Raw genomic sequence first — 25457 nt, forward strand, 5'->3', positions numbered from 1 at the left:
ATGTGTTATACAGGCACAATGCCCATGAGAGTATCAATATTCATCTCATTTTTATATTAATAAGAGGCTCATACCAATGAAAACCTTAAATTTGAAATCAAAGTAAATTTTGTACCATTTAAGAAATTATAACTTCATCTTGATAATAATTATACAGATTTCTACCAATAGGTTATGGCTATGCAATAAGTTCTAGCTAATCCCCCCTGTTCCAACAAAACCACTACTTTTCCCTAGAAAGACAGACCATTATTAACCACCTTAGTCCCCAAGCTCAGGGAATAGGGGCGCTGACTCTTCTTTAACTTCTTCAAGCTGATTAAGGGCGTTGAGATTTTAGAAGAGGGGTGGGGGGAAGAGTAAGTTGATAAGCCTCTGATGCTGTGTCTTCACTGAATCCAGATGGAATTCCAGGACATTGGAGGTTTGGGCAGGTCTGCTCAGTATGCTTGATGAGTAGATACACCAAGGCTGTGTATTCTGCAATATACAATTCTCAGAACAAGTTTTAGTATCAAGAAAAAAAAATTTCCCACCCCCAGGGGGCTGACATTTTTTTTTAAAGATGTTGGTTCTGACGACTTTTTGTTTCGCTTGTTAAAATTGGTTGTAGTATTTACGTTTCAGATTTTATCCCCATACCCTACTTCCTCCCACCACCCAGAAACCTTCTATCCCATCCCCCTCCTCATGCTTCTATGAGGCAGTGACTGTATCTACCCTCCCTCACTACCCCCTCCCCACCCTCACATTCCCCCCCCCCCCACTGTGTGTTCATTTTTTTTTTATGGGACCAAGAAACTCCTCTCCCACCTATGTCCGACAAGGCCATCCTCCCCTACATATACCTCTGGAGTCTTGGGTCCCTCCCTATGTGTTCCCAGGCTGGTGGTTTAGACCCTGGGAGCCTCTGGTTGATTGGTATTGTTGCTTTCCACCTGGGGTCACTAACCCTTTCTGCTCCTTCAGTCCTCTCACTAAGTTCTCCATTGGAAAACCCCTGATCATATCAGTGGTTAACTGTGAGCATCATCCTCTGAGTGTGTTAGTCTTTGGCAGACCTCTAAGGAGACAGCTATATCATGTTCCTCACATTATGCACTTCCAGCCATCCACAACAGTGTTTAGCTTAGGTGGCTGTACATGGGGTGAATACCCAGGTGGAATGGTCTCCTGATGGCCCCTCCTTCAGTTTCTGTTCCATGTTTTGTTTCCCTATTTGCTCCCTTGAGCATTTTTGTTTCTCGTTCTAAGTAGAACTGAGGCATCCTCTCTTGGTCTTCCTTCTTCATGAGCTTCATGTGGTCTGTGGGTTGAGTCTTCGCTAATCCAAGCTTTTGGGCTAACATCCGTGGAGATATGTTTGTGTAACTATCTTCTTTTGGGGTTTTTGGAAGATTACTTTCTTGCTTTTTCTAGGTTGTAGTTTCCCTCCTTGTGTTGGAGTTTTCCACCAATTATTCTTTGAAGTGCTGGATTTGTGTTGAGATACTATGTAAATTTGGATTTGTCATGGAATATTTTGGTTTCTCCATCAATAATGATTGACAGTTTTGCTGGGTATAGTAGTCTGGGCTGGCATTTGTGTTCTCTTAGGGTCTGTATGATATTGGTCTAGGATCTTCTGGCTTTTATGGTCTCTGGTGAGAAGTCTGGTGTAATTCTTATAGGTCTGCCTTTATATGTTACTTTGCCTTTTTCCCTTACTGCTTTTAGTATTTTTTCTTTGTTTTGTACATTTGATGTTTTGACTATTATATGGCGGGAAGTATTTCTTTTCTGGTCTAAACTATTTGGAGTTCTGTAGGCTTCTTGTATATTTATGGACATCTCTTTCTTTAGGTTAGGGAAGTTTTCCTCTATAATTTTGTTGAGGATATTTACTGGTCCTTTAAGTTGGGTGTCTTCCCCCTCATCTATACCCATTATCCTTAGTTTTGGCCTTCTCATTGTGTCTTGGATTTCTTGTATAGTTTGGGTTAGTAGCTTTTTGTATTTTGCATTTTCTTTGACAGTTGTGTCAATGTTTTCCATGGTATCTTCTGCACATGAGATTCTCTCTTCCATCTCTTGTATTCTGTTGGTGATACTTGTGTCTATGACTCCTCATCTTTTTTTTAGGTTTTCTATCTCCAGGGTATTGTCCCTTTGTGATTTCTTTATTGTTTCTACTTTCATTTTTAGATCCTGCATGGTTCTGTTTAATTCCTTTTCCCGTTTGGTTGCATTTTCTTGCAATTCCTTAAGGGATTTTTGTGTTTCCTCTTTAAGGGTTTCTATCTGCCTACCAGTGCTCTCCTTAAGTTCTTTGAGAGTGTTATTTATGTCTTTCTTAAAGCCCTCTATCATCATCATGAGAAGTGATTTTAATTCTGATTCCTGCTTTTCTGGTGTGATGGGGTGTTCAGGGCTTGCTCTGATGGGGGAGCTGGGTTCTGATGATGCCATGTAACTTTGGTTTCTGTTGCTTACATTCTTGCTCTTGCCTTTTGCCATCTGGTTAACTCTAGTGCTGCCTGTACTTGCTGTCTCTGACTGAAGCCTGTCTTTCCAGTTATCTAGCTTGTATCTGATCTCCTAGGGGTCCAGATGTCTCTGTGATCTTTTCCAGCTGCACTGATTACAGTGGTACCTCTAGGATGCCTCAGGATATGGTGCCTCCAAGGTAGTAGTCCAGCTAGGTGTCTGCTGTTCTGGGTGCAGTGTCTCCTCTAGAATATCTCAGGATATGTTGTCTGACACTCTGAGTTCAGTTGTTCCTCTGTGGCTCTGGGTTGAGTGGACCTTCCAGTATGTCTCAGGTGGAATCCGGGGTCCACACAACAGCAGACCTGGCAGAGGTCTGATCCAGGCCTCAGATCTGAGAACTAGTTTCTAAAACACTGTCCAAGTTAGAGCGCCTGGGATCCCTGCTTCCTCTGGGTTCTTGGAGGTTGGGGACAGAGCTGCCACCCAAGATCTGCTCAGTGCTCTGGCCCAGACCGGAAGGGACCAGTGTGTCATTCAATCACTTAACTGTAGTCTCCAAAGCAAGACAGGAAACCAGCTGGGCAAACTCCAAACTCTGCATCTCCATGTCTGATGTCAAAGCAGTCTTCAGGTCTCCAGCTCCCTTTTCACCTTTGTTGACTGCAGCACACTTCTTTCTCCTGGGCTGGTTCCACTCCCTGTCAGCAGCTTTCCTCGGCAGGTATCCCATGGCTCTGGCATCTCGAACATCTTGGGTTCTTCAAGTAAACTTCAACTTCACAGCTTCTTGTTTCAGTGTCTGGGATCCAGACATGGTCTTCTGGGCTCCTCCAAAGGGCTGGTGTCACTTCTCTGGCTCTGCCCTCTGTAGCACTCTAGGCTCTGGTTGACTCCATGCCGCTATTGCTGCTGTTCTTGGCGATCATCCCATGGTACAGGCATCTCCAGTACACTGGGGTCTCAACTGCAACTAGGCTTCACCAATAGCCTCTCACAGGCTCCCTTCATGGTGCCAAGCCTCACCTTCTTTGCATGACCCCTCAGTCCTGGGCCATCAATTGCAACTGAGGCTGCACCTTCATCAATGGCCTTCCATGGCCTCTCACTGTGCCAAGCCTCAGCTGCTCTTCATGACCCCTTCATGCCTTCAAATCCAGTACCACCTGGGTGACTCTTTCGCATCACCAAGTCCAGTAGCAGCACGAGGTGCAACCTTGGCTCTCTGGAAAACAGCTTCTTTGTGCTCTTAGGAAACATTTCCCAGAAGATGTCACCTCAGTGATGCTGGTCTCTTTTTAATCACTGCTAATTTCTTAGCTCCAGCTAACCAGCATCAATTGTCCCAGGAGTCCCTTCTATTCTGAACTCTAAAGCCAGAGCCATGTGGCAGAAGCTCCGAAGTTCTGCTGCTTGCTGGGGCTGGAACATGTGCCCCACCTTATTCTCTTATCAACTTTCTCTTTTCCAACTCCCTCACTGCCTAAGCTTGGCTGTCCTGAAACTTGCTCTGTAGATGGACCTTGAATTTAGAGATCTGTATGGCTCTTTAATGCTGGGATTAAAGGTGTGTACCACCACACCTGGGCCTAAGCTTTTCATGGCCACGTTTCTCAAGATCTCGATCAAAAGTCTGTGTCTTCCAGTCTCAAGATCTAGATCACAAGAGTGCCCTCTATTTCTGGATTGTAGTTCATTCCAGATTAAAAGTCCAAACTATTTCTTGTCCAACTGCAAACAGAATCAATAAGCTTAGGTGGATGGATCTTGCCCTGAGGTCACCACTCTCTTAATTTCTTTATCTCCTTGAACACAGAGTTCAGCTCCATTTCACTTCCTAGTGCCCTTTTTTTACTTAAACCACTCATTTTGTATTTTTTCCTTTCTAAGCTTGCTACACTTCCTTATAACGCTCTTCATGAGACTAAACCACAGCACAGAGTCTAAACTGGATTGTTTTGAGACCTCCTTTGTCAGTGCAATTAATTTGACTCTCTTCACCTGAGCCTCAGGCAGACTGGACGGCATCTGGGCAGGCATGGTGCAGGAGGAGCTGAGAGCTCTACATCTTCATCTGAAGGCCACAAGGAAAAGTCTGGCTTCCAGGCAGCTAGGATGAAGTTCTTTTTTTTTAAAAAAAAATATTATTATTAATAGTATTATTATTAATAGTATTATCAGTAGTAGTAGAATGTTTTGGGTTTTTTTTTTTTTTTTTTTTTTTTTTTTGAGACAGGGTTTCTCTGTATAGCCCTGGCTGTCCTGGAACTCACTCCATAGACCAGGCTGGCCTCGAACTCATAAATCTGTCTGCCTCTGCCTCCCAAGTGCTGGGATTAAAGGTGTGCACCACCACTGCCTGGCCAGGATGAAGTTCTTAAAGCCCACACCCACAGTGACTTCCTCTAACAAGGCTATACCTACTCCAACGAGACCACACCTCCAAATAGTGCCACTGTCTGGGCCAAGCATATTCAAACCACCATGGTTACATAGCATCACATGGTGCACATGAAGATTTCCTTTTCCCTGGGGGCAACCAGACCCTGGGGACCAGTATTTAGCATTATAATACATAGCGACAGACCAAGCCTCAACAAAAACTGTTTTCAGTAATAGTATTTATATTTAGCTTGTTACATCCAGAGGCTGAAAGCGGTAATAATGGTGGTGGTTGTGGTGGTGGTGGTAATGGTTTGTGGCCCCACTCTTGGCATGTAGCTGGTTCTGTCACAAGCCTTTGACCAGAAGACTATCAAGGCAAAAACCCAGCTCCCAACTCAAAGAGAGGAAGAGGCCATTGTTTTCTGGAGCCAAGTGATCCGCCAGGGCCTGAAACAGATTCAGGTTTCCCACGCTGCACTCCACTATGGCAGTGCTTGTAGTTGCAGAACAAAGGAAGTTGTAGATAAACACGTTGGTGGGGCCACAGGTGTTTAGGCAGCAGCTAGGCAAGACAACCGAGGTAGGTTTGAGACCTAGTGACATTCCTAAATTTAGGGTTAGTAGTCAGCTAATAAGTTTCAAAGTTTTGATAGTCACAAGGATATTAGGTCAGATTAGGTGTGGACAATGGATGGCTTTCAAAAGGACTAAAAATAGCTGAGACAATTTAGCTCTGGTTGTAACATTGTAACACTCCTTAATCCCGAGGTTTATTTAGCCTTGTAGACTCTGCACCACACGTGCAGGTCCCCTCCCCACCCCTTCTTTTCTTCTGTCCTTTGTTTGGGAACTTCAGTTCTACTGCAGTGGTCCGGGCAGGGTTAATGATCTGTCTGGAGTATGACAAGAGAGTGGAAGCACATGTCCCATGGTCCTTACCTGGAGCAGCCTGGTGCATTCTACCCTCACACTGAACTCCAGAAGCTGCCGAGACTGAGGCTGGAGGGGCATGGAAGACACCACTTACATACAGCCTTGTGTGCCGGGGAGAGAAGGGACCACTAGGGATGTTCTCCAGGAGTTGTTTTTGACTTCTTACTATATAGTGCTTGAACTGTAAGCACTGAAAGCTTGCGATTGTTAGAGTTGACCCCTGGCAATACTCCTCTCTTGAGGAAACAGGAGGCTTATTTCTGATTCTTAGAGAATGAAGCAACATTGCCAGCTTGCTAGACATTCGTGTCAGACTCCTTCCATTTCTCCCCAGGTCCTCTGGCCTTGTCCTCACCACTGGACGGGCGTTCTGTTGAGTATCTGCCCCGAGGCAGGCAGTGTGTCTCTTTGGGGATGTGGTGCAGAGACAGATGAACCATTGCTCACTTGAAAGCTTATCCCTAGTTTCCACTTCCCCCCTTTTCTCCAGCCTTAAGTCCCTGGAGCCCACTGTTCTCCTTTGTGTTGTGAGTCTGGCTACTCTAGGCTACTCATGGAGAGGGAATCACTTTCATATCTGGCTTATTTTATTTATTAAAATATCTTCAAGATTTATCTACCTTGTCCCCCACATCAGTATTTCCCCTCTAGAGTCTTTGTTGTCTCGTCCTTCCCATTTTAAAACCATCAGTATAGTTTAAAACAAACTTTATAAACTATTAGTTTGGAGGGAGGTAATTTGAAGAATGAATCATGAATAAACTAAAAAAATTTTTTTTGTGTGGGTGGGTAAAAAAATTCCAATCACACATGAGTTTTCTTCCTCTTCAAGGCTGAATAATATTTCCTCACCTGTGTATTCCAGTTTGTTATCTGTCTATCGGAGGGTGTTTTGAGCCATTCCATCTTCCGCTATGCGGATAATGCTGATGTGAACATTAATTCATAGACCTTCTTTTATCTCCCATTCTAGCAAGTCTATTTACCCCAAAGGGGATATGGGTAACGGTTGTGTTGTGTTTAATTTGAGAGCCTGCCATATTGTGCCCCAGCAGTTGGCTGTGCTGTTGTTGTGCTCACCAGCAGAAACAGGAGTTCCTTCTTTATTTTGCTGCTGCTTTGGGTTTTGAGATGAAGTCTTATTTAATCTGAGCTAGCCTCAAACTCAGTATGTAGCTGAGACTGGCCTTGGGGTTCTGGGGTTGTAGGTGTGCGCCACAGTGACTTGTGGTTGAGTGCCTCTATGCTGCCGGGTCCCCCAAATACCTGTCTGGAGCCTGGCTCGAGATAGCATTGAAACCAAACACTTGAATATCTATCAGAAAATGTCTCCAATGTCCCTTAGAGAAACTCACATAAGTGACATGCTGTGTGCTGCTGCTTCCAGTCATTGCTTTGTGTTTCCTCCCATATATTCATATATGTTTAATACATACACACATATATCATATATATGCTTTATTAATCTATATTGCTGTATCAATTATATATAATTATATAAATCATATAATTATATAGTTAATTATATAACTTATATAATAATACATATTAATGTAATATATATGTGTGTATGTAAGTATGTATTTGTGTATATCTGGGTATGTATATGTGTGTATACATATATGTATCTATTAATGTTTTTAGTTATTTAGCTTCTGGTTTATTGCTCTCCTTCCCACTTGCTGCCTTTTCGGACTCTGTGGAATAGGATAAATCCCTGTTGAGTTTAAGGTGCTGTGTTCTAACAGAAGCGTTTCATGAAGTTACCTCTAAGCACTGCTGTTGCCTTTCACATCTCATTTGTCTTAAAGCAGGGTAGAAAGACCAGAAGTTAGAGGCTGTGGGAAGGGAAAGGAACCCCTCTGAGACAGACTGTCCTGAGACAGTGCTCCTCAGCCTCCTGGGCTGGGATCCCAGGAGGGCCACGGTGCCCAGGGTTTCCGACCTTTTTCATGAGTCGATTATCTCACTATGGATTGGTGTTCTTTATCCATGGTTCCTTGTCCAGCTTGTCTGGACATACAATTTGTCTAATTCATAGAACTGCCACTTTTTTTTAAAAAATGAGGAGTGCTTGTGGGGCAAGGCTTCTCAGGCTTTACTCTTATTTTTTTAATTTTTTGAGAATTAATGAATTAAACATGTTTGAGTGTTCTCCCTGAATGTATGTCTGTATATCGCATGCATACAATCCTCAAGAAGACCAGAAGAAGGTATCAGATCCCCTGGAACTGGAGTTACAGATGGCTGTGAGCTGACATGGTGCTGAGAATCGAACCAGGGTCCTCTGGAAGATCAGCCAGTGCTTTAACCTCTGGGCCATCGCTGAAGCACTCAGCTCTTACTGTTAGCACGCGTGTTTAGGTTTCATGAAGAGAGTCTGCGGCTTTTACTTTTTGTTCTCTTATCTCAGCAACCTAGGCTAGCTTCCAGCTCAGTGATGACCTTGCTCTGGTTTAAGGCTGTTTGGAAGAGAGTTTGCACACATACCAAGTTCAAGCATACACTCCTCACCTTTTTGATTAGATTATCCAAGAGCTTTTCTGGATCAGTGTTGCATGAGTGGAATTGGAGAGTTTACTGCTATCCTCTTTTTGGTTAATGTAATAACTGAGAATCTGCTATTCTAGCCAGAAGTACTGTACTGAAGCTTTTGCAAAGAGTCACTTTTCAATTTAGGTGAGCCTTTTCATGAAAAGTCTGACTGGGAATTTTATTTTCACATATAAAAAACCCTGGCATTGAAATGGCATGGGCCTGGTGTTTTCTGGAGTGGAAGAAAGCCCCAAGATGAGTCTGTGTCTTCCTGCTTGCTGGACTGCCTTTGCATGTTAGTAATTGCATCTCCTGATGTGCGTATGTGTGGGGGGGGGGGGGCAAGGAGAGGGAGACGTGGAGCGAGAGAGAAGCGGGAGGGGGGAAGAAGAGGAGGAAGAGGGAGGAGAAGAGAGGAGGAGGGAGAAGTTGAGGAAGAGGAGGAAGGAGACAGGATCTCTACATGCTGGTTTGGCTTGCTGTCTTTTGGGCCCTGTCTCTGTCCCTGAGTGCTAGGTTTTCTGGGAGAGAAGAGAGAAACAGTTTTGTGCTTGCCTGTGTCAGGTGACTGGCATTCAGCTGCTATCGCATTTCTAGGGAGTAACATTTTCAAGTGGTGAAAACTAGGCAATTCAGTTTTACAGACAGATTATCAGAGTTTCTGAAGTAGGGTTCAGTTTTGAAAAACATGTTCTCAGTGTTAAACAGAACAAAGTATTATGATTGACCATTTCCTCTGCATTTATTGTTTAACTTTTTCACTTCCTTAAAAAATTATTTGTATCTATTATTGTTAAGCACGCCTGTGATATATGTGTACGCAGGAATGGTGTGTGTGTGTGTGTGTGTGTCTGATCAAATGCAGGTTGGTAGGGTTGCACTGCAAGTACAGCCTGCAAGCTTGCCTACTGAGCCATCTTGCCAGCCACCTTCGCTTGATATTCTTACTTTTAATTTCTGAAGTTCCCACTATATATATATGTGTGTGTGTGTGTATACATACACACACACACACACACACACACACACACACACACACACATATATATTAATAGATTAATCCATTCTAGTGTCTTCCAGAAGAGAAGATGGAAGAACAACCTCTAAGTCATGCCAGGCTATGGGCATACCTCTTAATGTTGACTACAAACAGGAATATGATGAAAAGGAGACAATCAGGCTTTGGGAGCCAGTTTAGCAGGGAAAACAAGCGCCTCCTCCCTCAGAGCAGAGCTGCAGACTCTGGCTTCCCAGCGCTAATGAACAATCATTACTGTAATCAGCGCATGCCGCTCAATGGCATTCCTAAATTTTTTTATTTTTATTTTTAAGGTACAGGGAAAACAATGGTGATGGACATGTTTTATGCGTATGTGGAGATGAAGAGAAAAAAGCGAGTCCATTTCCACGGCTTCATGTTGGACGTACACAGAAGTAAGTCGGGGTCCAAGCAGCAGTTCCCAGTGCGCTGACTAAAAATCATTTTCCTTTGCAGTGAATAAACATACAAATTTTAAAAAAAGAACAAACCAACAATGAGGCTTTTGCTTGAAGTGAGATTTTCTTTGGTGTCTTTTGTTTCGTGGTATATGGGAAGAGGGAGGGAATCTAGGGAATGTTCTTCCGACCAATTCAGCGCCCCATAGTTAGAGCAAAGAGGTTGGGCTTGGGGAACTCGCCCGCCCGCTGCTCTTTCTGCAAGTTCCTTGTGATTAGGGTCCTTACTGCCTTACTTATCTTGGAAGCACTCGGTTTGCATTTGCATGTAGATTTTATAGTTAACAGGTCTTTCTGTCTGACTTTCTTGGGTTTTAAATTTTATTTTATTTTGTTTGTTTGAGATAAGGTTTCTCTGTGTAGCCCTGGCTATCCTGAAACTTGATCTGTAGACCAGGCTGGCCTTGAACTCAGCCTGCTTCTGTCTCAGAGTTCTGGGATAAAAGGTGTGTGCCATCACGCCAGGCCTCTTGTTTACTTTTTTGAGACAGCTGGATATAATTTCTGATCCTTCTGTATCACCGTCCATTGTTAGGACCCAAGTGTGTTCCCTCGCCTTGCCTATCTCTCGGAGTTTGTAGATTATTTTCCTGTCTGTGCTGTTTGCCTCTCAGCTATAACCCCCTAGAATAAGAACATTGCCCACCCCTCTCCCCCCACACCGGTACTTTCAGTGTTTGGTGTGAATAGCATGAATAAGCAGGGATGGCTTGAGTTTTGGGTTGGAGAGCATTCTGATCAGAATCACTGGACAAGATGTGCCCTTCCCAGGCCGATTTCCTGCCTCTGCGCTCTGCTCTTCAACCTCAGGACCATCCGGTCCGCGGATGCATCCGGCTGCCTGTCGCCGCCACCCATAAGCTGATCCCACAATGAGGCGAATGACTTTGGATTCCAGTTTTAAGACTATAATATTGAATAAATTGTTTTGAAGTAGACATAATGCAACTCCTTCCAGTGATCAAATCGGAGTGACTAAACCCCATTGCATGTGGGATTTAAGCTTAATTTTTATGTCCAAGTTAAGTTTCATTGAGAGATTAAAAATATGTTGTGGTTCCTTCAAATGTTCTATTAACACAACATTTTGTTTATTTTATTTCTAACACCTAAGGGATACATCGCCTTAAACAGAGTTTGCCAAAAAGGAAGGTGGGATTTATGGCTAAGTCATATGACCCGATAGCGCCCATAGCCGAGGAAATCAGCCAAGAAGCTTCTCTCCTATGTTTTGATGAATTTCAGGTAAAGTGGAAAATTTTATCGTTTTTTTAAGATTTATTTTTATTTAAATTGTGTGTGCATGTGTGCGTACACATGCACAGATGGGGATGTATATGTGAGTATGAGTGTTCACCAAGGCCAGAGACATTGGGTCCCCTGGAACTGAGGTTACAAGTGGTCACGAGCTGCCTGACCTGGGTTCAGGGAACAGAACTCAGGTCCTCTGCAAGAGCACTAGCCACTCTGAACTGCTGAGCTGCCTCCCCAGCCCAGAATGGCATATTTAACGATGTATGAATATTTATATTTTGCTCCTGGAATTTTCATTATTTTATGAGTCGATTTCACATATTCCCCGTTTCTACTTCATTTTTACTGTCTTGTTTAGAGTTTCACAAGGCATGGCCTACTCAGGATAAACAAGGCCCTGCTTCTGTGTGGCCACTGAGAAAAGAAAGACTTTATTGTGCTTTAAGATCTATTTTCTTATTCGTTCATCTGTGTGTGCACACACATGCACCCTCCCCCCATGTATACACTTGCAGGCGGTTCTGAGGGCCAGAAGGGGGCGCCAGAGCCCTGGAGCTGGAGTTAGAGGTGGTTGTGGTGCTAGGGACTGCACTGAGTCCTCTGCAAGAGCAGCAAGAGTGTTAGCTGCTTAGCCAGCTCTCCAGCCCTGCTTTTATGTTTTATGTTGTACCTGAAAGAAAGAGAAGGAGGAGGAAGAAGAGGAAGAAGAAGAGGAGGAGGAGGAGGAAAAGGGGAGAAGGGGGAGAAGAAGAAAATAGAGCAGAGTGTTTATGTGGTGTGGAAAGCCTGAATACTAGCTTATCTTAAGAGGCGTGTGCTGACTTGTAAGTTACTGTAAATGACATGTTTCCCTTCTATACCAGATGGAATACAATTGTACAGTAGTGCTTGAGTTTAAAAAGCAAGCGATCGACATCTCATTTTAAGCTCAGGGTACAATTTGTGATAAAGTATGGTGGTTTGAATGAGAACTGTTTCCCTAGACTTGTATGTTTGGATAGGGTGGTGGAACTGTTTGAGATGGATTAGGAGGTGTGGTCTTGTCGGAAGAACTGTGTCACTGTGAGGTGGCCTTTGTGGTTTTAAAAGCCCATGCCATTCCCAGTTAGCTCTCTGTGCCTCGTAGCAGATCAAGATATGAGTTCTCAGCTACTGTTCCAGCACCATGCGTGCCTGCTGCCATGCCCAGCGGTCATGGGCCCTAACCCTCTGCAACCAAGAACCCCAAACCACTTGGGGAGGAGGGAATCTTTCTTCTTTTTCTCTTTAGTCTTCAGCTTGGCAGTTCACCCTTATGTTCTAGAATGACAAAGGTCTTCTGAGGCACGGGTTTTCCAGAAGAGCACGTACTCTTTGCCCCTCTAAAGAGATAACTTCAGCATGCAGGAGAGGGTCTCATTCGGCTGCTCTGAAGATGGCACTGCATTTACAGTTAAACCGTTTCTAAGAATGTCAGCCCGTGATGGTTAGTGTAGAGTTATGGCTTCTATAGCTGTGCTAAAACACCATGGCCAAGGTGACTTATAGAAGAAAGGGTTTATTTGGGTTGCCATCCTATAGGAATGGCCCGTGATGAGATATTGGAAGTGGCAGGTGGCAAGCAGCTAGTGCAGCTGCTGTGACCTCACATTTGAACCTCAGAGAGCTAACTCAAAATGGCACAAGTCTTTTAAAACCTTAAATCCCCCACCTCCAGTGACATACTCCTCCTAGCAAGGCCATAACCCCTCACCCTGGTGACATACCCGCTCCACCAAGACCATAACCCCCCAGTGACATACTCCCCCCAACAAGACTATAACCCCACCCACCCACCCCAGTGATATACTTCCTCCAGCAAGGCCATACCTCCCTCCCACCCCTGCCCCAGGGACACAGTCCCTCCAACAAGGCCATACCCTCACCCCACCAGTGATATACTCCCTCCAGCAAGGTCATACATTCTGATCCTCCTCAACAGTCACCAACTGAGGACCAAGTCAGTATGCAAAGGCCTGAGACTTATGGAAGTATCCTATTCTAGTCACCACAGACAGAAAGGAACATGTCTTCTCATTTTTCAATTATTATCCTTTTAACTAACATAGTTCCAAATATGTTAGTCTGTGTAGTTAATTTTTTATTTCATTTTAAATATTTTTTACTTTATTTTATGTGTGTGAGTGCTTTAGCTTTATGCATGCAAACATCACATATGTGCTGTGCCCCTGGAGATCAGAAGAGGGCATTGGGGCCTCTAAGATTTGAGTTATAGATGATTTTGAGTCCCCTTCTGGGTGCTGGGAACTAAATTCACGTCCCCTGCAAAAACAACAGGTGCTCCTAACCACTGGGCCATTTCCCCAGACCCTTTTATTTTCATTTTTTACATTATTTTTTTTTTTTAAATATCAAGGACATGTTGATAAACAACTTTGAAAAATGACTCATGCTTTAAAATGTTTTTGTCTGTGTTTAGCTTGGTAATATAATTGCCATCTTTTCCTGTAATGAGACGAGGCTCCAGAGGACTAGAGTTTCCCAGATACCATATAAGAATCTTTACTTCCATCTGATGAGCCCGCTCTGCAGGTGACAATCCCTGTGCTCAAGCCCAGTGATTCAAGATTACACTAATAATAAATAACTCATGACATTAAAAAAAGAAGTTGTTGGGCTGAGATAGCCCAGTGAGTGATGGTTCTGCTGAGATAGCCCGGTGGGTTGTTACTCATTTGCTGTCAAGCCTCATGACTTGAGTCTGGCTCCCAGGATCCATGTGATTTCCTCTGACATCCACGTGTATACTTTGACCTGCACACACACCCACACATAATAAAGAAATATATAAAGAAAGGAACATAATTTAAAAAGAACTCTTACTTTTAACTTTAATAGTATGAAGTTAAAAACATTTAGAGAGGCAATTGTCATATTCCTATGACATGAGAGCTTTGGAAAGACAACAGTCAGGGAACTAAGGGGCCCCTGCACTTTGGATGTGCGAAGCCCGTGATCCTGAAACGTCTCCATAGCCAGCAGGTCTGATGTACCCGTTCGGCCCAGTGGGCACAGTGTCTGGGGCCGATGACACCTTTGGGACTTGAAGACGTTTTAACTTGCTTCCTTTTAAAATTCAAAGAATGAAATAAACATGTAGCAGTGAACAAAGTCTGTATATACTTATATCCATATTATTTTTATTTTACTTCATTTTTATATATGTGTGTTTGCCTACATGAGTTTGTATGTATCATGTGTGTATAGATGGCCACCAACGCCAAAGAGCACCAGCTTCTTGGAAACTAGAGTTACAGGCAGTTGTGAGAGCCCATGAGGAGTGATGAGAGGTAGACTTAGGCCCTCTGTAAGCATTCCTAACCACTGAGCCATCTCCTCAGCCCCCTAAATCTATGTATGTATGTATGTATGTATGTATGTATGTATGTTTGTATGTATGTAAATATGTAAGACTGTATGTGTGTACGTATATGTTTGTATGTATGTATGTATATGTATATATGTATGTATGCATGTATGCATTTTTATTTTAGTTGTATGAGTAGTTTGCCTGCTGGTATGTCTGTATAGCATGTGTGTTCATTGTACACAGAGGCCAGAAGAAAGCATCCTATCACTTGGAAGTGGAGTTTCAGACTGTTGTGAGCTGCCATGTGGGTGTGGGAGTCAAAAACTGTGTCCTCTGGGAGAGCATCCCGTGCTCAGAGCCACTGAGCCATCTCTCCAGCCATCTCTCCATCTGTTTTTATATCAACACAGTTACAGATTTTTGTTGTTTTTGATTAAGGAAGGCTCCCATGAAGGTATATTTTCTAGGGTTCCCCAAAATCAAAATGTTCTACAAATAATGAAGTCCTAACAGGAACTTGGCTATCTGAGTAATCTCATTTGAGTTTCTATTTGAAAAGGTTGACTAATGGGAAGAAGGAAAAAAAAAAAAAAAAAAAAAAAAAAAAAAGTCTACATTGGTATTTTAAACAAGCCCAGTCTTCTAAGAGAAACACAGGCAACAACAAAGGTTTTGCCTTGGTACATATTGAGTAACTTACTCACTTTTCTATTGCTGTGAAGAGATACCATGAGTAAGACAACTTACAGGAGAAAGAGTCTATGGGGGCTTGACAGGGTTTAGCAAGGTTAGTCCATCATCATCGCGGTGGGGACCATGGCAACAAACAGGCATGATGTTGGAGCAGTAGCCAGGAGCTCACAACCATGGAGTAGAGGGGGAGAGTTAACGGGAAATGGCCCCAGGGTTTTTAAACCTTAAACCCCACCACTGATGTCACACCTCCTCCAAGAAGGCCACACCTCCTAATCCTTCGTAAGCAGTTCCACTAACTGGGACTGAGCATTCAACCATATGAACCTATGGGACAATCTCATTCAAACTACCACACTGAGTGAGAGAGGATCTTAAAGAACCTTGCCTGCCAACACTAATCATGGAGGTATGCGTCATCTCCTGTCTCATCCAAACTTGGTTTGATAGGTTCCCAGTTGCCTGGCTCCATATCACAGGACCTTTTCTGTCCCACGACTAAATAAACAGTGCTTGTCTGTAAGTAGCTAATCTATAAGCTTGCCGGGAGCCTTGGGCCTATGTTTCTTTTGAATTTGATCTGACTAGGGAAATGCTTGTATAGGAGATGCTGTTTACACCCAGCTACCTTTGTCCTATCTGTTCAGGTACTACTGTTTAGGGACTATATTTCCAAATATATTTTCACTTTTCATATTGGAGCCTTTGATGGTTGAGGTCTTGCATCAAGGCATCTCTCCCATTGTCCTAGTCAGGGACTCTCTTTAATGATGTTGTCTTTTAAATAGTTACACAGTTTTACTCACACCTTATTCACAACTTTATTTATCTATTTTGAGACAGAGTCTCACTATATAGCCCTGGCTGGCTTGGGACTCTAAGTAGATCAGGCTAGTTCCAGACTCACAAAAATTCATCTGTATTCTGGACTCCTGAGTACTGGGATTAAGGGAGTGCATACCATAGCTGTCCCTTTATTTATTTAAGATTTTATTTATTGTATTTTGTTTGCATAGATGTTTGCCTGAATGTATGTCTATATATGCATGCTTGGTGCCCTCAGAGGTAGAAAAGGATGTCAGATCCCTGGAACTGAGGTAGAGATTATTGTGAGCTGTCATGTGGGTGTTGGGAATCAAACCCAGGTCCTCTGGAAGTGCAGCCAGTAGTTAACCATTGAGCCATCCCTTCAGCCTCTCCTGCTTTTTTAAAGATTTATTTTTATTTTAGGTGAATGAGTGCTTGCCTGTATGCATTTACGTCCACTGCATGTGTGCCTGGTGCCTGTAGGGGGCACCAGATCTCCTGGAACTGCAGTTCTGGATGGTTGTAAGCTGCCACATGGGTGGTGGGAACCAAACCTGGGTCCTCGGCAAGAGCAGCAGATGCTCTTAACTGAGCCATCGCCCAGACCCTTGTCCATGGCCTTAAATGCGCTCACATTTTTTTTTTTTTTTTTGCCTAGTTGAACCTCATTTTTACCGTTTACATCTGTCTCTGCGGGTTTTGCTCTGATTTCTCACTATACACCTTGCATCAGACAATAAGAGTGTCACAGTTCAATGCTATGCTGGGTTGACTCCCCCCCCCCCCCAACAAATTAAAAGTCCAATGGCTTTGAAGTCAGCATCACTTAAATAAGACATTTTCAGGACATGAGCAGATCACATCGCAGGCTTTACCAGACTCTCACAGAAATGGCCTCCAGCCCATTTCCCAACAAAGTCCTTTTTGCCTAAACCTCATCCACAGTCTTTACTGCCCATGTTTGGGCATCCTGCTCTCCCACCAGACAGGCCCACTAAGCTTTGCTTACGGTGTTCCCTGGCTACCCTTACTTGTGTGTAGCACCTCTCAAGCAAAATCAGAATTATTGATCCCGAAAACTAAAACTTCATCCCGCATTTTCTCCTGTCAATGTCTTGAATTTTCTGATAATTTTTAATTGTTAATAGATGGAAATGATATCTTATTACTTAATTTATATTATTTATACATCAATATAGATTTTTCTCCATTGTTTACGTACTAGTTAAATTAGTCTTTTATAAAATGTTTGAGGTGTTGCTTATTTATTTATTAGGATGTTACTGTCTATCTGTCATGTATATTTATCTTTTTGTTGTTGTGGTTTTTTGTTTTGTTTTTTGGGGGGTGCTAGAGATTGTCGCTAGGGCCTCTAGCATGCTAGACAACTTGACTACAAGCTGCATCCCAGCTCTGCTCCTTATATCTGTCCTACAGTGTTGGGCACTGTTTCCTGGGTGTTTTCTATGTGCCTATGTGCATTCGTTGTCTGCTTTTGTTTTGTTTTGCTTTGTGACAAGGCCTCTCCATGCAGCTCCGGTTCTTCTGGAACTTGCTTTGTAGACCAGGCTGGCTTCAAACTCACACAGATCCATTTGCCTCTGCCTCCTGAATGCTGGGATTTAAAATATGCTCTATCCTGTCAGGGCCCCTATGATCTTCTTCTTCTTCTTTTAAACAACAGCTTTATTTTAATTTTACTTGTATACATGTACAAGTTGGTTGTCTGTGAGAAGGAACCATGGATCCGCTGGAGCTGGAGTTATAGGCAGCTATGAGCTTTCTTGCCTGGGTTCTGGGAACTATCCTTCCTCTGGAAGAACAGGAATTACTCTTAACTGCTAACCCTAATGCCTGTGCACTGTACTGTGATATCTGTCCTTCCACTTACAACCAAGAGTCTATATAGCAAGGCATTGCTACTATGATGTATATAGTGTATACACCAGATAGATAGATAGATAGATAGATAGATAGATAGATAGATAGATAGATATAGATAGATATCTATAGATAGATATCTAATGATATCTATCTATCAATAGATAGATAGATAAAAGATAGATAATGATATCTATCTATCTATCTATCTATCTATCTATCTATCTGTAATAACCCTAGCTAATGTTTCTTAAAGTTTTGCAACTAAGTATTTTTGCTGCTTTTATTATATTGATGAGGAAATGGCCAGTCAGAGAGGTCATGTGACTGACGGGTGGCTACAGAGGTGATGAAGCTTAAACCCAGCATCCTTGCTCTGATGTGGAACAGCTAAGTTCTATATCTTCCTTAGTGTACAAGGTCTCGCAGTGTGTGTCTCAGTATCGGGTAAGGCGAGGTTTGGGTTGGTGTTGTAATAATAGAACCTTAACAGTCGTCCTTAAGCCTCGTTTGATACTTGCTGGATTTATCGAAGGAGACATTTTAGGTGCTTTATTCTTAGTGACAGTGTGTCTGCAGCTGCCACCTCACTCTTAAAACTGAGCCATGCCATTCCTTAGTGCTGCTGATTTCGATCTGTGTGATTGGCCTTTGGGGTGGAGGGAAAGAATATAATGCCTACTTTATGGGGAGATAAATGGGAGTGACTGCGGCCTAGAAGCAAGGACTCGGCTCCTGTGCTCTTGGGTTCCAGGAGGTTTAAGGTGCTAATTTAGCAGTGTTTGGCTCACGTTTTGCAGTGCAAATTCTCTCTTCGTCATCCTTATCAAGTGTGACCCCCAGACTCCAGGCTCAGCCTGACTGAGGGATGTGTCTACGTAGGCTTTTTTTTTTTTTTTTTTTTTTTCTTTTCCTTAAGTGTGTTTTAGATCCTGAAATAAAAGAATACCTCATTCTCTAGGTTTTCTTTCAAATATTTATTATATTTTCTTTGACTATGTTACCTGCTAAACCACTTAGTCTTTGAATATGCTAAACTGCTTATGGCTCTGAAAACAGCAGAATCCTGAGGGAAGAAGACATGTCTTCCTAATGTAGTATTTTTTAAAAGCGTTTTCATGGGCAGACCTCTGTGTAAACTCTCCGTAAGCTATCAGTATCCTTCAACAGATACTGTTAGCCATTTTTTACAAAGCAGGGGCGCTATTAAAAACTGCTAATAAAAAGTAGGTGCTTGTTTTTGTGCTGATACTAATTACTGATAATACATGCTTATGTTTGTCAGTCACTCCGTGGTGTGGTACCAATCAGTGGGTGACTGAGACGCAAGCACTTATACATGGAAATGAATTACTTTTTTTTTTTTTTTTTTAAGTGAGTCAGGATGGAAGGCAACTCTAGGTCATAAAGATCGCTTCTCTTTAATGCTAATGAACCGTCCCCACTCTCCGCTTTGCTGGCAGACCACCCTTAGTGGTAATCTGTAGCCTTGTCTTTTGTTCTGGATGGTAATGAAATGCTGGGTGCTGAACACCCCAGCTCTCCAAGAATGTGGGGCCAATTGTCTTCTGTTCACTTACACTGTAAAATTACTGTTCCCCAGCAAGGCAGGATGAGTGCAGGGCCAAGATCAAAGAGTCTACACTGGCATCCAGCTGCAGTGGGTGACTCCTGCTTTATTAATTAGTCATAGCTCCTCCAAGTTAATTTTCTCAGCTAGCACAAAAACATTTCATGATGTAAAAACAGCTCAATGGAACTCGACCACAAGCTCTGACTGTCTGTCTGTCTGTCTGTTCCATCCATTTCTGGTTTAAGCTTTTGTTCAGTGTTACCAGCTGAATATTCTGCTCTGAACTTTGGGGCACCAAAGCTGTTTTTCCTGTTTTGTTCCAAAAAGCATCGTGAATATCGTCAAGGGACTGCCTTTTGTTTTCCAATATTGTGTCACATTTCATTGATTTATTTTTTTTTTTCACTGGAAAGTAAATATATGGGGAAAGCTAGACCTGGCTTCAAAACTGAATTTAAAAGTTCAGTTACCGCTGAATTTTGCGAGCTCGTTCTGTCCCCTCATCAGAAATGCCACTGGTGTTTAAGCGTTTGAAAAGGACCTTCACTATGAGTGTTTTTGTGAAACCAAATTTGTCCATGATCCTGAGCTCCCACTGAGTGCCCCCAGTCTCTTTCTTCTTCAGCGAGCACTTGAAGTTCCAGGAGTCTTTTACAGAAGGCATTTCCAGCAGTTTCGCTTAGGTAATATGTTTTTGAGTCATTGCTTGAGACAAAAAGAACCCCCTGCTGCCAGCCGTGCCTCCTGGTTTCCTTTGGTTCAGGTAGGTGGGAGATCTTCACTATCAGGAAGATCCTGGTCATGAAGAGAGAATCGGGTTAGACCTGTGCAGCTCAGGTTCCGTGAGCAAATAGGAAGATTCCCATGAGTTTCTGTATCCGGCAACAGAGGGACAATTTAAAAAGGTGGGGAGTTAGCAAGCACATGGAAGGCAAATGTAACTCAGAGTCTTTTTGAGATGTGCTGGTAAAGGAAGTCCAAGCCCTTTCCTACCGGGGTGTCTAGGAACCATTCCGCAGCTGCAGGGGTCAGCGTGTGTCTTCATGCCGCACTAGGTTGTGTGTGGAGCTTCCCCCGCTGATTGCTGAGTTCTTTGTGAACTGTAACAGCATCTTTTAAAAGTGGCCGTTAAGTGGACTTTTTGATTATGGATTTGAACAAGGAATAATTTTAGAAAGAGACCAGTAGCTTGTTTCTGTTGCCTGACTGCCCTATGTTATGCCTTGCTTCATCTGCAGGAAGCATTTTTTTTGTTTTGCCAGAGGCTGTTTTAAAGCACTGGTAAGGGATGGATCTCTCTCTCTCTCTCTCTCTCTCTCTCTCTCTCTCTCTCTCTCTCTCTCTCCCTCTCTCTCTCTCTAGCAGGAGTATTTGTGTTTGGAAGGTTAGCAGAGGCTGGCATGCTGGAAGTGACTGCACTGCCTTTGGATTATTCATGGACAGTAATAGAAGGCACTTAAAAAGAACAATGAAATTGCTTATTTCTGTGATGGGCCATCTGTTGAATTGTTTTGTGCAACAATTGCACAATAGTATCTATGTCATATCATTCTATTTTCAACAGCAGCTGATTATGTCTCACTGGCTACTTGTCCTTATTTCTAAAGTCCCATAACCATTAAAAGTCACCTTTCCAGGGACCTTTGCCAGAAAGGTATTAGGAATTGCAAATAGCCTGTATATTTTAATATTGTTATTCTTACCCCCCCCCCCGCCTTTGTGTGTGTGTGTGTGTGTTGGAAGGGGGATGGTAGGGGGTGGCAGTATAAGGAGAGAGTTGGTCATGTTCTAATTACTTTCCTGTGTTTTCTACGTGTGCCTGATGAAGAAGCTAGCATAGAGCCATTTGATAATCTGGGTGGAATGGTCGACTCACAGCACAGGATGTGTGAGTTTACAAGACTGTTCCATGGCCTTTCATGCCTTTAATTATCTACTCTTTTCCTCAGGATGATAATTAGAATTTCTCCTCTCGGATTCACTTCCATCTTAACAACAACAAAAACAACAACAACAACAAAGAGCCATTAGCAAGTTTGGTAGAGCAGAAGTGAAATTAAAATAAAACAAATGTGTTGTCGTCCACAGGTCACTGACATCGCCGACGCCATGATTCTCAAACAGCTTTTTGAAAATCTGTTCAAAAACGGGGTCGTCGTTGTGGCAACGTCCAACAGACCACCGGAAGGTAAGGGAACCCCGCGCGCCCCATCCAATTAGATGGAGACTCAGGAAGCTTTCAGAAACTCACGTTTCTGTGGTAATTGTCTTGTACTTATAAATCTGAGGACTTCATCTACCCTTGGTTTTATAACAGGCTCAATCTGAAAAATTAGTCTGAATTCACATTTTAAAATGTTTCTGTTTTTCTTTCTTTTTTTTTTTTTAAAGATTTTTTTAAAGGTTTATTTTTATTTTATGTATGTGAGAACACTGTAGCTGTCTTCAGACACAGCAGAAGAGGACATCAGATCTCATTCTCATTCCGGATGGTTGTGAGCCACCATGTGGTTGCTGGGAATTGAACTCAGGACCTCTGGAAGAGCAGTCAATGCTCTTAACCACTGAGCCATCTCTCCAGCCCCTGTTTTTCTTTTTTAAAGCAAGCTGAGCCCAGCTGATTCCCACATTGGATATGGTTCCCCAACACTAGACATGTGATGTGTACATAGAAAAATGCAAGTCTTTTTAGCTGCTTTTTATGCCGTAAAAGAAAGTACAATGAAATGAAAAACTCTTAATTAAATTTTAGAAAAAGATGAAGCTTGCTCTCATGAGTACTTCTTCTTTTTTTTTTTCTACTTCACTTAATTTATCATTTCTAAAAAGGCACTTGTGGCTTATTAGGAAAGTATTTAAGAATTAAAATACAAGTAGTAGTTAGACAAATGTAATACATTTCAAACTTGTATTCTCTCTCTCTTTTTTTTTTTTTTTTTTTTTTTTTTAGTTCATCATGTGGTCACTTAAAGGTGAGGACTCCAAAATAATGTTTCATAGGGGACTGTCAGATTCTTGCTCAGAAGAGCCTTTCCAGAGGGCCCTAGGCCTGTCTGCCTGATTGCATACCCAGCCCTACCCTGGAGTACTTCTGTTTACTTTTCTCTGTTATCACATGGCACATGTGCCCCTCCATGTTTGACTTACTTAATGTATTTTTAGCTCACTGTCTGCCTAGAAGCTTTCTGAGGGCACTGATCAATCGGCGTCTTTTATCTCCGTGCGCGGGTGTCAGTGTGTTCTAGGCACGTTCAGAGTGCCTAACACATGGCTGGATCTCAGTAAGTGGCCTCAGAATGAGTGTAGAGTGTCTGCATTTCTGCAAGAATCTCTGGCTGCAGTGCAGGATGGATTGCAGGGCTGAGTGGTTGAGACTGGGAGTTGCACTGAGAAGGCTGTGGCGGCACTCAGAGGAGCTGGGGCTGTGGTAAGAAATGATCAGATGCTGTTTCTATTAGAGACCAAGTCAACAGAGCTTACTGATGGACTGGGTCATAGGGAATAGAAAAACAGAGACCAACCAAGCGGTCTATCACTGGGCTGTCATCTCCTCATCCTTCAAGAGCGTGGGAAAGGGCTGGAGAGATGGCTCAGCGGTTAAGAGCATTGACTGCTTTTCCAAAGGTCCTAAGTTCAATTCCCAGCAACCACATGATGGCTCACAACCCACAACCATCTAATGGGATCCAATGCCCTCTTCTGGTGTGCATGAAGAGAACTACCATGTACTCATAAAAATAAATAAATTAAAAAAAAAAGAGTGTGGGAAAACTCTGCTAATTAAGTCTACCATTGACCGACGGCCTTCTGGGGCTTGTTGAGTAATGGAGGACTCCTTGTTAACAGAGTTGTCCTTCTCTGACCTTGTCTGGGGCATTCTAAGTCCCCACACTCGCCTCTACCTGAGGAGTGTCACATAGCCTCAGTTAGTTTATAGGATTAATTTCTGTTCTCTTGACAAAACCTGTTTAGCCAGCACCTGTGATTTCTGAAATGCTAATAAGGTATGCTGGGTATCCTCATGCCCACCCCCATGACTCTTGCCCATCTTGGGTGTCCCTGACCCCAGTCCCCTGTAACTTTCTAAGTAAAGCTGATCTGCCCACTGACAAGCAGTCCAGTGTGGTCATTCACCAGACCTACTCACAGGGCTTCTGAACCCTGCTCTCCCACACTCAATGTCTCTGTTCCCTCTGCCCATGTGGTCCTAAGGGCTGACAGTCCACAAGGGCAGGGAGACCTACACAAGAGCTTCTTTAAGAAAAAAAATTACTGTCTGGGCATGGCAGGGAGGCAGAGGCAGGTGGATCTCTAAAAGTTCAAGGCCAGCCTGCTCTACATTACTGACTTCCAGGCTAGCCAAGGCAACCTAGTAAGACCCTGTCTAAGAAAAGAAAAGGAAGGGGGCATTGAATGCCATGATAGTTTGAATGATAATGCCCCCATAGGCTTGCATATTTGGATGTTAGTTTCAGAGCTGAAGGATTAGGGGTGTGGTCTTGTTGAAGGAGGTGTGTCCCTGTGTCCCAGGCAGTGGGCTTTGAGGTTTCAAAAGGCCACATCAGACCCAGAGTCTCTCTTTCTCTCCCCATTGCCTATAGATGAGGATGTAAACCTCTCAGCTACTCTCCAGCACTGTGCAGGTCTACATGCTGCCACACTTCCTGCCATGATGATAATGGACTAGACCTCTGAAACTGTAATCAAGCCCCCAGTTGAATGCTTTCCCTTGTAAGAGTGGCTTTGGCCATGGTGTCTCTTCACAGCAGTAGACCAGCCACTAAGACAAGAGTAGTAGTGGAAGACAAATGTTATGGACCTATGACCTCCACACATGTATGTATTTTGTTGCACATGCATGCAATGCAGGTAACCCACACACATACGGTGTCTGCCTCTACTGTAACTGATCTAGTAATGCCATCAGGATCACCTTTGCACAGTGACAATGCTATGCTCACTAGTAGCAAGGTGCTAGAATAATCTAGCAAGTTCTAGCAGGAATGCTGAAGGAAAGCAGTGCTTGGCATTGTGGGAAAGCAGGGGCAGGCAGTCACAGGGAGAGGCTGAGGGATGTCAGACAGTGTGCTGAAAGTGAGCTGGAACTACCCTTTGGAGAAGACGCAAAGTGAATTCAAGGTGCAAAGTTGCAGCAGTTGGACTCCACTCAAATGACAGCCCTTCACAAGCTCTAGGATCTCTCCCATTGGCAGACAAAAGTCACCTTAATAGGCTACCTGCCTGCTTTATCTATCTATCTATCTATCTATCTATCTATCTATCTATCTATCTATCTATCTATCTATTATCTATGTATCTGGAGATAAGGTGTCACTATGTAGTTTTGGCTAGCCTGAAACTCACTACCTAGTTCAAGCTGGCTTTCATTTATTTTTTATTTATTTGCTTTTGTTTTTCATGACAGGGCTCTTGCTTTCCTGGAACCCACTCTGTAGATCAAGCTGGCCTCTGCTTCCCAGTGTTGGGATTAAAGGTGTGCACCACGACCACCTAGGTCTGGGCTGACTTACTTACTTTCTTTCTCTCTCTCTCTCTCTCTCTCTCTCTCTCTCTCTCTCTCTCTCTCTCTCTCTTTCTTTCTTTTTTTTGAGACAGGGTTTCTCTGTGTAGTCCTGGCTGTCCTGGAACTCACTCTGTTGACCAGGCTGGCCTCGAACTCAGAAATCCGCCTGCCTCTGCCTCCCAAGTGCTGGGATTAAAGGCATGCGCCACCACCACCCGGCATGGGCTGACTTTCAACTTGTGGTCTTCTTGTCTCTGCTTTCTGAGTTCTGGGGTCAAATAGCTTAATGTTTGATGCTAAGGCATGGTGACATTACACCTGTAATCCTATCACCCAGGAGGCTGAGTGTAAGTTGAAGGCCAGCCTGGGCTATGGTGTAAGTCCTAGGTCAGCCTGACTGATAGGAGGAGGCTCTATCTCAACAAAACAACAAAACACTCCCTCCCACCCCACCCACCAGATTAAAAAATTTTAACGCAAAGAATATGATACAATATGGATGTGGGTATACTTACTCATATGCGTGAGTCCATTCCTGTGTGTGCATAATTTTATTGGTG

The 25457-nt window shown here is 43.2% G+C and overlaps 1 protein-coding gene across 6 annotated transcripts in view; it reads left to right on the plus strand.

The window, feature by feature from the left end:
* The window catches only part of Afg1l (AFG1 like ATPase), a 164638-nt gene that overhangs the window by 45764 nt on the left and 93417 nt on the right, over positions 1-25457 (plus strand). For all 6 annotated transcript variants that reach the window (XM_034524248.2, XM_076917230.1, XM_076917232.1 and 3 more), the window contains 3 exons: positions 9652-9753; positions 10931-11061; positions 21462-21561. In XM_034524248.2, the coding sequence (XP_034380139.1) occupies positions 9652-9753; positions 10931-11061; positions 21462-21561 (333 nt within the window). The remainder of the gene's footprint in view (positions 1-9651; positions 9754-10930; positions 11062-21461; positions 21562-25457) is intronic.

The sequence above is a fragment of the Arvicanthis niloticus genome, chromosome 20 (assembly GCF_011762505.2).
Source record: "Arvicanthis niloticus isolate mArvNil1 chromosome 20, mArvNil1.pat.X, whole genome shotgun sequence".
NCBI lineage: Eukaryota > Metazoa > Chordata > Mammalia > Rodentia > Muridae > Arvicanthis > Arvicanthis niloticus.